Source organism: Tripterygium wilfordii, chromosome 8 (assembly GCF_013401445.1).
Source record: "Tripterygium wilfordii isolate XIE 37 chromosome 8, ASM1340144v1, whole genome shotgun sequence".
NCBI classification, from domain to species: Eukaryota; Viridiplantae; Streptophyta; class Magnoliopsida; order Celastrales; family Celastraceae; genus Tripterygium; species Tripterygium wilfordii.
Window position 1 is genome coordinate 840,196 of NC_052239.1, and position 11,619 is coordinate 851,814.

Here is an 11,619-nt window from a genome sequence, read left to right on the forward strand (position 1 = left end):
TCATCCACCGCTATCGCCGCCCGAATCCACTCATCTTTGCTGTCGTAGCCTCGCTTGAGATGGAGAGGGATAATATCATTTCTATTTGACTACTGGAGAGAGTGGAGACTGGAGTACTGCTGTTCTGATGGGTAATTGTTTTGGGATTCTGTTGAAAGGGTTGAAATTAGGGCTTCTGATATGATCTTGTAGCTTTGCAATCTTATCAGGTAATTGAGTTTCTTCCTTCTACATGGATTCATTTACTCTGTACTCTGCGACTTGTACTCTTGCAGTCATGCACCGTTTGCTATTTTTTCATGTACTCAATACTCATGTGCCGTTTGCTATTTTTAAGTGTTGTAGACTTGTAGTGGATTTCAATCTCTGTTAATGGCCTAGTGCTAGTTGTTTTGTCTTGCACTAGTTGTTTTGTCTTGTATGTGATTTCATTATTTCAATCTCTATTAATCTCTGTCTTGTATTGCTAATTTGCTATTCCTATGCTATTCTTCTTTTGTGATATTTTCCAATTGCCATTCCTATGCTGCCAATTTCTTGAGTGTACCAGTGTGTGCGATTGTATTTTGTGAGTGACTGAGTGTATACCAATAAGGCAATAACCCACTGTGTGATTAGTCTATCTTATATTGTGTACTGTGTATCCTGTCAATCTTAGATTCTTAATGTCGATGGCAAGAACCAAGAGGAGAAATGTGGGCAATGGCATGCACAGATGCACTTCAACAATCAGCACTGCAGGAGCAATTCATTCATTTTTTACTTGTTTTTATTTATTGTTTAAAAATTTAATATCAAATTGTTAATTTTCACTTCAGCATTTTGGATTGGACCTCTTAAGGGTGGCCTTGTTTGCATTGGGCCTCTAAAGCCGGCAACCCGGTGATCTAATACCCGAAAACCCGGTACCCCTTAACAGGGTTATTGGGCGGATCAACACCTTGCAAAAAAAGATCGGGTCGGACCAAACCTGGTCCTATAACCCGAAACCCGGCCCGATGGACACCCCAGTAACCATAGCTTCGGTGAACTGAACTCCTGGACTTGAAGCCCACTAGTAAGCCTATGGGCTTATATCGTGCCTATTAATTAGGAATTAGTAAGTGGGCCGATACAGCCCAATCACTTGAAGTCGGGTGTAAGTAAAATCTTTAAAAGGCTTGGCCCATCACAGAAATGAGTAAACTTCGCTCCGTTTTTTGCAGCAGATTTCATCTGCGTAAAAGTGGCGGTAGAATGGGGAGCACTGCAGATCAACGATTTTAAATCCCAATTTGGAGTTCCGATTCTGCCTAGGAGTCAACATTCTGGAGATTTTCATAGCGGTCGTCGTGCATTGAGCTGCTCTAGGGTTCCTCGGTTTGTTCTCCTCTATAATCTCTACGCTCTAAGATTCGCTCACACGCACTCTGCCAACTTCAATCTTTCGTAAACCTAGAATTTGAATTTCTTAACTGCTTTTATGGATCGACAGGTTCGTGGTATCTCTCGCTATCACGAGCTCTCAACCTCCGACCTCGGAGATTATGATGGAGTTGCGATCTCTCCTCGCCGGCAACGGGAATGCTCGGTAATTCTCTGGTTCCAGGAGGATCTCCGGGTCACGATCATCCGGGCCTTGTCGCCGCGTTCTATGTCCGGCCGTGGTTCTTATCTGCTTCTTCGGTGAGCGGATTCCCTCTCGTGCGTACGCTTCTTCTGCTTCGTCTTATATTGCTATTTTCTTTTCTTTTTTTCCCTTCCTTATGTGTTTCGACGCTTTTTTTTTGTCGTTCAATTGTTTTTAGGTTTTCCTTTGTTGCCAACTCTAATCTCTCGTTAAAACCTAGAATTTGAATCCCGTTAGCCTCTCTCGCTTTCATGCGCTCTCTCTCTCTCTCTCAATCTCTCTTCTCCATCTCCCTCCTCGGAGAACACGATTGCAGTTGTTCTCTCTCCCCGATAGCAAGATGCCATTGCGAACTAATAGATCCTTTATTATCTGTTTGGAGCAGGATCTCGTAATCCACGATTATTAGGACCTTGTAGCCCCTCTGAGAGAATCAGGCCTTGATTTCCTGGGTAACCGAATTCTTTCTCGTACTTATGCTTCTTCTGCTCTGTCTGGAAGTTTGTTAGTCTATTAAAGTCATATCGATTATGAAGTCAGTGGAATGAAAACGCATTGTACTCTTAATTGAAAAACAACTCTTAATGTCTAGTACTTCTTATTGAGAATGAAGTCGTCCAATCTGAAGGGAACAATCAAAATACTTCAAATTTCATGCTAACAAAGAGTAGTTCACTGGTTGATCTGTTGTTTACTCGTTTTGTTAGCCGAATCCAGATATTGTGGAACGCAGGACTATCACTTGAAAATGATCTTATTTGGAGTATATTATAGTGATGAAAATATGCTTGATTCAAGGAAAAAGATTTGGCATAGTATACACACTGCCGTGTGCCGTGTGGTACTGTTTGTGATTTCAAACTGCTTACGCAAACAGTGCCTATAACGTCTTATTCTACTAGTATATGATACTCATTGATCTTGAACAGGCCTAGAGATATTATCGCTTCTTTTTTCTTTTGGTGATACCTTATGCAAAAAAGATAAAAATAACTTTATTTCTTTTTGTTTACCCTGGATCCTTTTCTTTTAATGAAGTTTTGGCGGGTACCTGCATAACACTGCCCTGAGAATGAGATTAATGACATCTCGTAGATAAACTTAACCTGCTTGTAAGAGCGCTTTTTGAATGATGAAATAGCGACTTTTGATAGTCCACATGTTATCAATATTCTCTCGTCCCATAAGGAATCTCATTTGAGCTTTATTCCTTTGCAGGGTGCATGATAGGTTACGTATTGCTAAAACTTGGAGTTTTGTTTGCTACATTCTTTGGCCCTGCTCTTCTTCTGGGTAGTGTATCTAGAAGGAGAGTGTATTTTGAAGCAATCAAGAATGGGAAAAAGAGAAATGCGGTTTTCTATTGCCCTACCGATATGCAGCAGTCACTGTTACTGCAGCAGTTGATATGGAAATGCTGCTTAAATCGTGAAGCCTCTTCAATATGATATGGAGATGGAATGGCCATTTAATTCAGGTTTGGCTGTGAACTGCATCCATATGTTTGATTGTTAGTTTCTTTCAGGACTGTTTCTACCGTTTATATTTCATTCAAAGTTCTTGCCTTTTCTTGAAAAGGTAAACAATACCCGTGCACAAGTGGACGGGGTTGGAGACAATCAAAATGTACACATAACTTATCCTCACATTATATATGGAGAGATTGCTTATAAGAATTGAACTTGTGAAGCACCCCTGCAACTTTACCACTAGGCCACATGTTCGTTTGTAGTTCTTGCCTTCTCATTGTTTAAAGCAAACTAATGCATTTGATCATAAGAGAGATGCTTGACCAACATTTTTTGGACCTGTAACCTTCCACTAAAAACTGACCCTTTTAGGCTTTTGTAAACATCTGTTGGTCATGAAGGTCCAGCTACTTATCGGAATCACTGCCATGGCAACATAAAAAGTAATACAGTATAGATGAAGGTGGATATTATCTCATGTAATGCTGTACTCATAAAGTCATGGTTATTTTAATGACTTCCATTTTGACAACAAGAAATCTTTGCTTTAGATTTACTTATTCGGACTCTTAAGTTGTTTGCTCGGAGTGCTGTACATTTTGGAATAAGTAATCTCTTTGGACCATATGTCCTATATGGTTATCTATGCTTTGTCAATGAATATTGAATCTCTTTCATTGGTAAGCTTGTGAAGTAGTAGTTTTGAGAATTGTTATCCAATAAATGTAAAGCTGGAAATGATCATGGTTTGTTGCCTATTCAAGCATGTAAGAGTAGGGTGTTTTAACAAAAATAGTAAAAAAACAGATGAAAGATTCATCCAATATGGTATTTGTATTCCTGAGCGCCTTGTAAATATTTTTTAACTTGGCTTTTAACATTATTTCACAGTTAGAGAAAAAACAATGTAGGAATATTTGAACTTTATGTTTTTCTTTTAAGATTTTCATATACTTGGATACTACTATAACTTTTGTTTGTTTGATCATGACATGAGCAACTAGATTTATGTTAATTATGCTGATTTTACCATGACATCTATCCTGTAAAAAATGACCTTTGGATTTTGCATTTCAGTTTCTTCTGTCACCAGACCTCCAATTCAAGTCAATATATTTCACTTTGGTTATTATGGATCTCTGTAAGGTAACATTGATGCTATTATATTACTAGTTCTGGATTCCTGTGTCAGTTTCAGACAATTCAATTTAGTTCACAGGCATAACCAGTTTAGAAACCATTCACAGTATATCATATTCATAAAGCGTTCTAAGTATGAATTTTTATTGTTAGGCTTTTCCTGGCGCCTTTCTTGCTTTGATAACGAGTTTGTTTTCTTTTTGTGAAAATAACTGACTTAGATATGGAGTATCGAACAACATCGTTTTGTTTTGTCCTCGCCTGTAAGTCTAGACTGTTAAATTTTGTGACATTCACTGATATTCATTTCAAAAAAGCAAATTAAAGTCCCTATGAATCCTGTGAATGGTTTTGAGTAAATATTTCCAAAGTCATCAGGGAAACACTGTTGAATTTGCATAATGTAGCTATGTACTAGGTAGATGAAATTGAATTGGTACCTCATTATGTGAAGGTCACCTTTGAGAAATCACTTAGCTTCAAAGTAATGCAGAAGTTATAATGAGCTAATAAGCAAAAAATGTCTCACCTTTTCATTTTTGAATATGAACGAATATGTATCTTAAGATATGACCTGTTTTAATTATAGCGTATTGCAATATCTGGGCTTAGCAAGTCGAGCTTTTTATTGAAAAAATGAGTAGCAGAAACTGCTGAAATTGAAAAATGGTTGAGGTCAGTGAGAAATGTATAAATTTTATGGGGTGATAAGAAACCGGTTTCCATTCCCTAAACCACTCTAAGATTGATCCTGTTTGCATTTACTATGGCTCTGATAATCATATGACAATGCCAAATATTAATTTGATACATGTAACTTGATTGAACCCTGAGGATTTTGTTCCCTTGTCCAGTATAGCTGTGATTATCTCCTTTTTATTAACTTATATTTTAATCTACATGTACTTGGAAAAAAGATTGAAAAAGTAAGGATGCATCTATTTCAGGACTCGTTAGAGGCCAAGGAGGTTCTTGTTTGAACTCTTGATGAAATGGAGGTAATTAATAGTAAAAATAGTTACTGATATTTTTTGCATGTAGATTGTCATTGCTCTTCGGTGTATAATCTATTTAGTACTACTAAAATTTTTTTTTCTCCTTTTTATCAGGGATTTGCATACATGCTGTTTTATATCATAATTATAACCATTGCCATTCTGCATGCTTGTGTTTCGTAGGTGTTCATTAGTCTAGGAAATAATGTACAGTCCTGTTATTCGGGGCCCTAAGGGCAATGGGTTATAGTTATACACGAGAAGTATTTGGTGGTCGAAGGTATTTTCAGCTTCACTCCCTCTTAATCTAAAGGATACGTGGTTTTTTTAACTGTTTCTTGTCGGTGACTGATAGTTCACATATATTGCTTCAATGATTCTGGTTGGTTTGTTTATTTATAGGGTATGAAACTCAAAGTTTTTTTTCACCGTTTATTATTGGGGACTGATTGTTCATACATTGGCTGAATGGCTTCTTACTTATTGGTAGGGTATGAACTCAAAGGATTTTTTTCACTGTTTCTTATTGGGGACTGATTGTTCATATATTGCCCGAAGGAGTTTTTGGCCTTTGCCCAATATAAGTAGGCTTTTGGGCCCATTTTAAAGCTCTTTCAGGCCCGATTTTAACTCGCTTTCAGGCGATTCTAGTGGGCTTTGCAGTTCGATTTTATTGTGCTTTTGGGCCCATTATAATGGGCTATTAGGCCCAATGTAAGTGGGCTTTCGGGCCCAATTTTAACGGGCTTTTACTCCGATGTAAATGGGCTTTCAGGCCCATTTTAATGGGCTTCCAGGCCTAATATTAGTGGGCTTTCCGGCCCGAAGTAAGTGTGCTTTTGAGCCCATTTTAATGGGCTTTGGGGCCCAATTGTAACGGGCTTTGGGGCCCAATTTTAACGGGCTTTCAGGCCCGATGTAAATGGGCTTCCAGGGCCAATGTATGTGGGCTTTTGGGCTCAATTTTAACGGGCTTTCGGCCCTATTAAGTGGGCTTTTGGGCCCAATGTAAGTGGAAGGCTCAATTTAACGGGCTTTTGGTCCGACGTAAGTGGGCTTTGAGGCCCGAATTTAATGGCTTTTCAGGCCCAATGCAAGTGGCCTTTCAGACCCGATTTAATGGGCTTTTGGGCCCAATTTTAATGAGCTTTTAGGCCCTGTGTAAGTTGTCTTTTAGGTCCTATGTAAATGTGCTTTTAGGCCAATTGGTCTTACGGGCCAATCAATCCATCTCAATTAGTCTGTACGATTTCGGCCCAAATTCGCTGGTTCAAATACGGTCACACGGTAGCCCTCTGTTGACGACATGCGTCCCATTGGCTTAATGTAACTTCTTTCAAAAGCCCACTATAGTTTCGCCCTAAGACCAACCCGAAGATGGACTTTTTTATCAAGGTAAGCCCAGATTTTCTTTCTAAACAAAATTGAAGGACCGTTTGTAACTTAACTAGTACTTAGTTGGGTTAGGCGCAAATTTTATGAGGCACAAGTATAATGCGACATACACCCCAAGTATGATGTAAACATGCAAGATACTCATTCTACTAAACAAAAAACTCGTAAACAATTATACTATAGCATTACGCATTAATCTTACCTTTTCACACTACTGATGTTTCACAAACATCAGCTCATCTTTTTCTAGCTTCCCTGCAGCAGTCATTGAAAGTTTAAATGTATCCCAAAAAAATGGCAAAGAGGAATTTAAATGGATTTGGCAAAAAGATAAAATCACTAAAATAACATTGATGAGAGGTGTGATGATGCCACCATTTATATGAGAGGTGAGATGATGCCCTTTTGGACACCTATCAAACCCCAGCACCAAAAAAAGGGAAAACAGAATATAATTGAATTGTCAAAGTTGTAGTATTTTACTCACTCAAAGTGGTGCGAAGAGCCAAGTCTGAGTGCCACCCGAGTACCAGAGAAATGTTGGTAATTCTACAAAGAACAATGAAGACACAAGGCATAGGGAATTGTTTAGCATTTGAACAACTACTGTACTTGAGAGTAAGTAATTGAAAGAACATCAAAAACTTGTGAAACCGAGTTTGTACTTCCCAGTGGTTACGTATCACTTTCAATGAACTATGTGACCTTAAACCATTGCAGATAGGCACCAAACTAAAGCCAAGTCAAGCAATTAAAGACACAAAATAGATTTCATGAGATTTAAATAGCATCACACTTATACAGTTTTCAGATACAATATTAAGATGCAGTAGGTAAATGTAGCCATCATTCCCATTATTAAGAGTGAACACTCGGAGAACTTCAGCGGTATGCATTCAGGTTATCTTCTAACGTAAACCATGCTTTGGTCAGACCAGAATTAATGAAATCTCTTATTGCATAAACCCAACAAAAAGCTACGGTAACAATTGTTTTTATTTAATTTAATGGAAAAGACAACATAGCTTTGCAACAGAGTCATTACAAAAATCTTTAACCATCAACTACTTTAACAAATCCGCCAACATGCTTTAATGGCAAAACAAGATAGCAGTCCAAATTAATAAGTTGAAGTTTATCTAAATATTCTTTCCTTCAAAGTTTTTAATCATACACCTTTCTTGGAACCAGTGCCCATCTGCTGCAACCAGGTGGCACCCCTGGTGCCTATCTAATATATCCTGTTGTTCTGTCACTCAAAAAAAAGTTCAGGACTAGAAAAACACACTATCAAATCAGCTATAACCTTCTGTAACAGCCTAACAGGTGCCAAAAATGTAATAAGGTAGCAGTGTACTAGGTTCTTGTTTGATCTAGAACAGCAGGTTTGAAAACTAAAATTCCCGTTCCAAGCAAATGTCCTCAAGGGGAGCAACGGTTTAAAGTAAGACAGTCCTTTAATTCTAAGAACATTTGAGCGCCATATAAAATACACTTGTATGCTCAGGCTGTGTTTTCTGATTCTCAGTCATGTTTGAAGCGAAAGAGGTGAAAATGATCATCAGTCACCGTAATGTGGCATACGTACGTACAGGAAGCTGATATTCTGTCTCAGAAATCCAGCAACCCCCTCTAATTGCAAAGTTTAGCACAACCAGGATACTTTTCCCAGCCCCAAAAACAAGTGAAAGTAATGATACCCCAAATCACCCAGAAACGTAACGCTTGCTTCTCGGATGCACAAATACGAAAGAATAAAGCAAAGTGAAGAGAGAACACATCCATGCATACGCACAAGAGAAATGTCCACAAAGTATACCTCATCCCATGGCTCTAAATCAATAAAATCTCTGACCACATTTTTCTCCACTAAAATTTCTAATTGTCTTAAAGTAGTGGAGGCATAAACTGCCAATTAAAAAAAAAAGCACTAAAATAACAGCCACAATCAGATGGCAACAACACATTATGTCCAAAAGTAAGTTAGCGTGGAAGACTATACCTGATAAGCCTTGAGCCTGATCATACTGCTCGTGCCATGCATAAACATCACAACACCAGGTGACAAAGCCATACTTTGCTTCACAAGAAATTCAGCATAAGATCTGTATCCCAGTATGTGCAATCCCAAATTGAAACTAATGACTCATACACTGTGACATCAACTACAGGGTCTCACATGATACATGGTATTTTGAAAAAACTGAGATAACAAGTAAATAGGCATTCAGAATTAGTAACTCGCAAGACCCAATTACTTGTCAGCTCATTAAAGGCAACTGCTCATTGTTAAGTAACTATTTAATTGGGTTCAGGAAAGTAGAATCATACCTGTTCCTTATTTTCCGCATTTTACAAGAACTAAAAGGCTCTCATAGCTCGAGTTAAGGGAAGGGACCTGAAAATGCTAACATGGAACATTTACCAGCTGCCGAGACTTTGGTACTTCCTCTAACTCATAATACAATAAAACTAGATGACTAATTATATCCTTTCGCTGATGCAACATTAAAGAGCAAAGTTCAAGCTGGCATGAGTACAATTGCAATCAAGTTCCTAGGTTCAGAAAACATTTTTTGACAGAGCACTGGCAAAAAACAGTTCTACTCACATACTTTACTTTGAAAATTAGTAAGGTAGATTTCACATAACCTTTGGGAATTCTAAGTATTAGTTTTTCATTCACCGTACAGACTGTTCTTCCAACAACCCTCTTCAACTTAACTTCTACACTTTACGAGTGACATGCTGTAAACCTAACACATAAATCACTAATCAGGAGGAATAGCCCATTAAAGATAGGGATAAATTTATCAGCTAAAGAAATAAGACAAAACTCAAATTGAGCACATAGATAAAATTCTCTGTGGTTAAAGAAGATAAGACAATATATTAATAAGATGTTGTCATAAGATAACCATGTGAACTTAGCAGATACAGATTGCCCCTGATACACACAAATCAAGAAATTCAAAACACTAACCCAGATTATTTTATCTTCTTTATTGAGCTGCCACATCTTTTAAGGAAAAAAAACTATAAAAGAAAAGTCATGCTTGCTGATCTAAGATCATTCCTTTGTGCGGAGAAATCTCACATTTTCTTGATCAACATATTATTCGTATACAATTGATTAGTCGTATTAAGATACCTCATGTCAGCAATAACACACACCAAAATGATTACTGGAAATAGCCAAAGAGAATTTATAAATATGTATAAATGAGCGTAAAATAAAAATATAGGACTCTAAAAACTAGACAACCTAAAAAATTTGAGAGTACATCAAATTGATGAAATTCATTGAATGCAAGTAAGCACAAATAAAATTTAACAATGAAGTGTATAGGAAAATTCTATTTCAAATTGATGAAGCACATTGAATGCCACTATGCCAGTAAATACATAATAAAATTTCACAATGAAATGTTATAGGAAAATTTTAACAGAAAGAAAAACAAAAATTCCCAAGGGTTTTGGAGAAATTATATTGGAATTCAACAGTGTATAAATATTGTCATACAAACTAGCTTTCAGCTACAAACTAAGCTCAGTAAACACAATAAAAATTGGCACGTGGTATAAATAATCCATTGAGTATATGTAATTAGGTACTTGTGCCATCTCAATCAAGGCAATTAAGTAAGCTTCACAAAGGATTCTCAATCCCATATGCTTAATTTTCTAGTGGTACACTTAAATGTTGATCAACCTGTTTGTTTAGCATTTTATTAAAGAAAAAGTGCAATAATCATAGAGTACTTTTAGATCAAGGATATTGCACCGTAGGACTCTCTTCCTGATTATGTAATGATAAGTCATCCATGGCATAATTTGAATCTAATTCTACTTTAAATGCACAATTTGCTCTGATAAAGAAATCACAGCCCATCACCCCCTCGCACACATTTTCTGCCAACTGACGGGCCATCTAAATCTTGTTCCCATTAGCCATGTAGACACATCGAAATGCATGTTATAACAATCATGCGGAATATGTTCCTTGTCACAAAAACATAAGCAATCAGACTATACAAAAAACGCTAAGGTAACTGGTCACCTCACAGACAGATGTCATTCATCCTCACTGATGCTTCGCTATCCTCCTTGACAAGTTCCCTGGTACACGAACAGAAGCAGAATACTAATGAGGTGGACAACAAAAGCAATAGTAGTTGGCATATACAGCAGACACATACATACACCCATATATACACAGTCTATTGAAAATGTAACTTAAAGCTTACTAAAAGAATATCAACCTGTTTGTATGCCTACAAAATTCCACAGAATCAACAATAAAATAAACCTACAAACCGAATACCTCAATCACTCGTGTCACAATCGAAATTAAAATAAAAATACAACTAAAGAAAAAAGTGAACTACAAACATAACAACGCAAATATAATCCCAAAGGAAGAGCCCTACAATTCTGAAGTTGTATCCATGGCTCAATAATCGCAGCAGATGAAGTTATTCCACTTATGTAACTAACCAGTTCGCTAGATCTGATCAAATTAATATTCAAGCAGACAAAAAAATGAAAACAAAAGTAAATCATCTATAAGAACCTGAGTTCAGCGTAGCTAGCAAGGGATTATTCTGATCAAGCTATCATTAGCATATTACGCTTAGTTTAGTAGCGGAAAATCAACGAATATTGAGAATCTTCAATTTCAAGGTACTTAATAAGGATTTAAGACACGGACGCCTTGAACTCTTTTCAGTTTTTTGTTTCTCAATTGTTTGTACCTTCCAATGGCTTCGTTGAAAGCCCTCTGGACTCTTCAAGTGGTGACAACCGTAGAGCCTAATCGCTACGTTCTGCAAGGCTCTGGCAAGAGATTGCAGACGGCAGGTCCTGGAAACATCCGAATCGCAAAATTTGACGAGGTTTCTAAAACCGAGGATGGGGGCGTTCCTGCGGCTGACACTTCTCCACGGCGTATCTAGAGAGTCCGAAGAGGGCTTCATTCTCCGCAACTGAAAGAATCGTTGTCTTCGCTTTT

At 37.5% G+C, this 11,619-nt stretch overlaps 1 protein-coding gene across 6 annotated transcripts; it reads left to right on the forward strand.

The window, feature by feature from the left end:
* Window positions 1-1,214: 1,214 nt before the first annotated feature.
* On the forward strand, window positions 1,215-5,679 carry LOC120004100. 6 transcript variants are annotated; one of them, XR_005469458.1, is made up of 5 exons: window positions 1,215-1,359; window positions 1,475-1,683; window positions 2,828-3,086; window positions 4,156-4,224; window positions 5,166-5,679. XR_005469458.1 is itself a non-coding variant. In XM_038853347.1 (3 exons), exons 2-3 carry the CDS (start codon window positions 1,564-1,566, stop codon window positions 3,055-3,057), a joined length of 354 nt encoding a protein of 117 aa, XP_038709275.1. In that variant the 5' UTR covers window positions 1,215-1,359; window positions 1,475-1,563; the 3' UTR covers window positions 3,058-3,496. The 6 variants fall into 6 exon arrangements, 2 of the variants coding, with proteins under 2 accessions (XP_038709275.1, XP_038709276.1); XR_005469459.1 differs by lacking the exon at window positions 5,166-5,679 and adding an exon at window positions 1,995-2,061 and having other exon boundaries at window positions 1,475-1,665; window positions 4,156-4,596; XR_005469456.1 differs by lacking the exon at window positions 5,166-5,679 and having other exon boundaries at window positions 4,156-4,596.
* Window positions 5,680-11,619: the final 5,940 nt, after the last annotated feature.

Coding starts and splice junctions, on each gene's coding strand:
- LOC120004100 (XM_038853347.1), top strand. CDS start 1,564: ATGCTCGGTAATTCTCTGGTTCCAGGAGGATCTCCGGGTCACGATCAT. Junction 1,688..2,827: donor GAGCGGATTCCCTCTCGTGC/GTACGCTTCTTC, acceptor ATTCCTTTGCAG/GGTGCATGATAGGTTACGTA.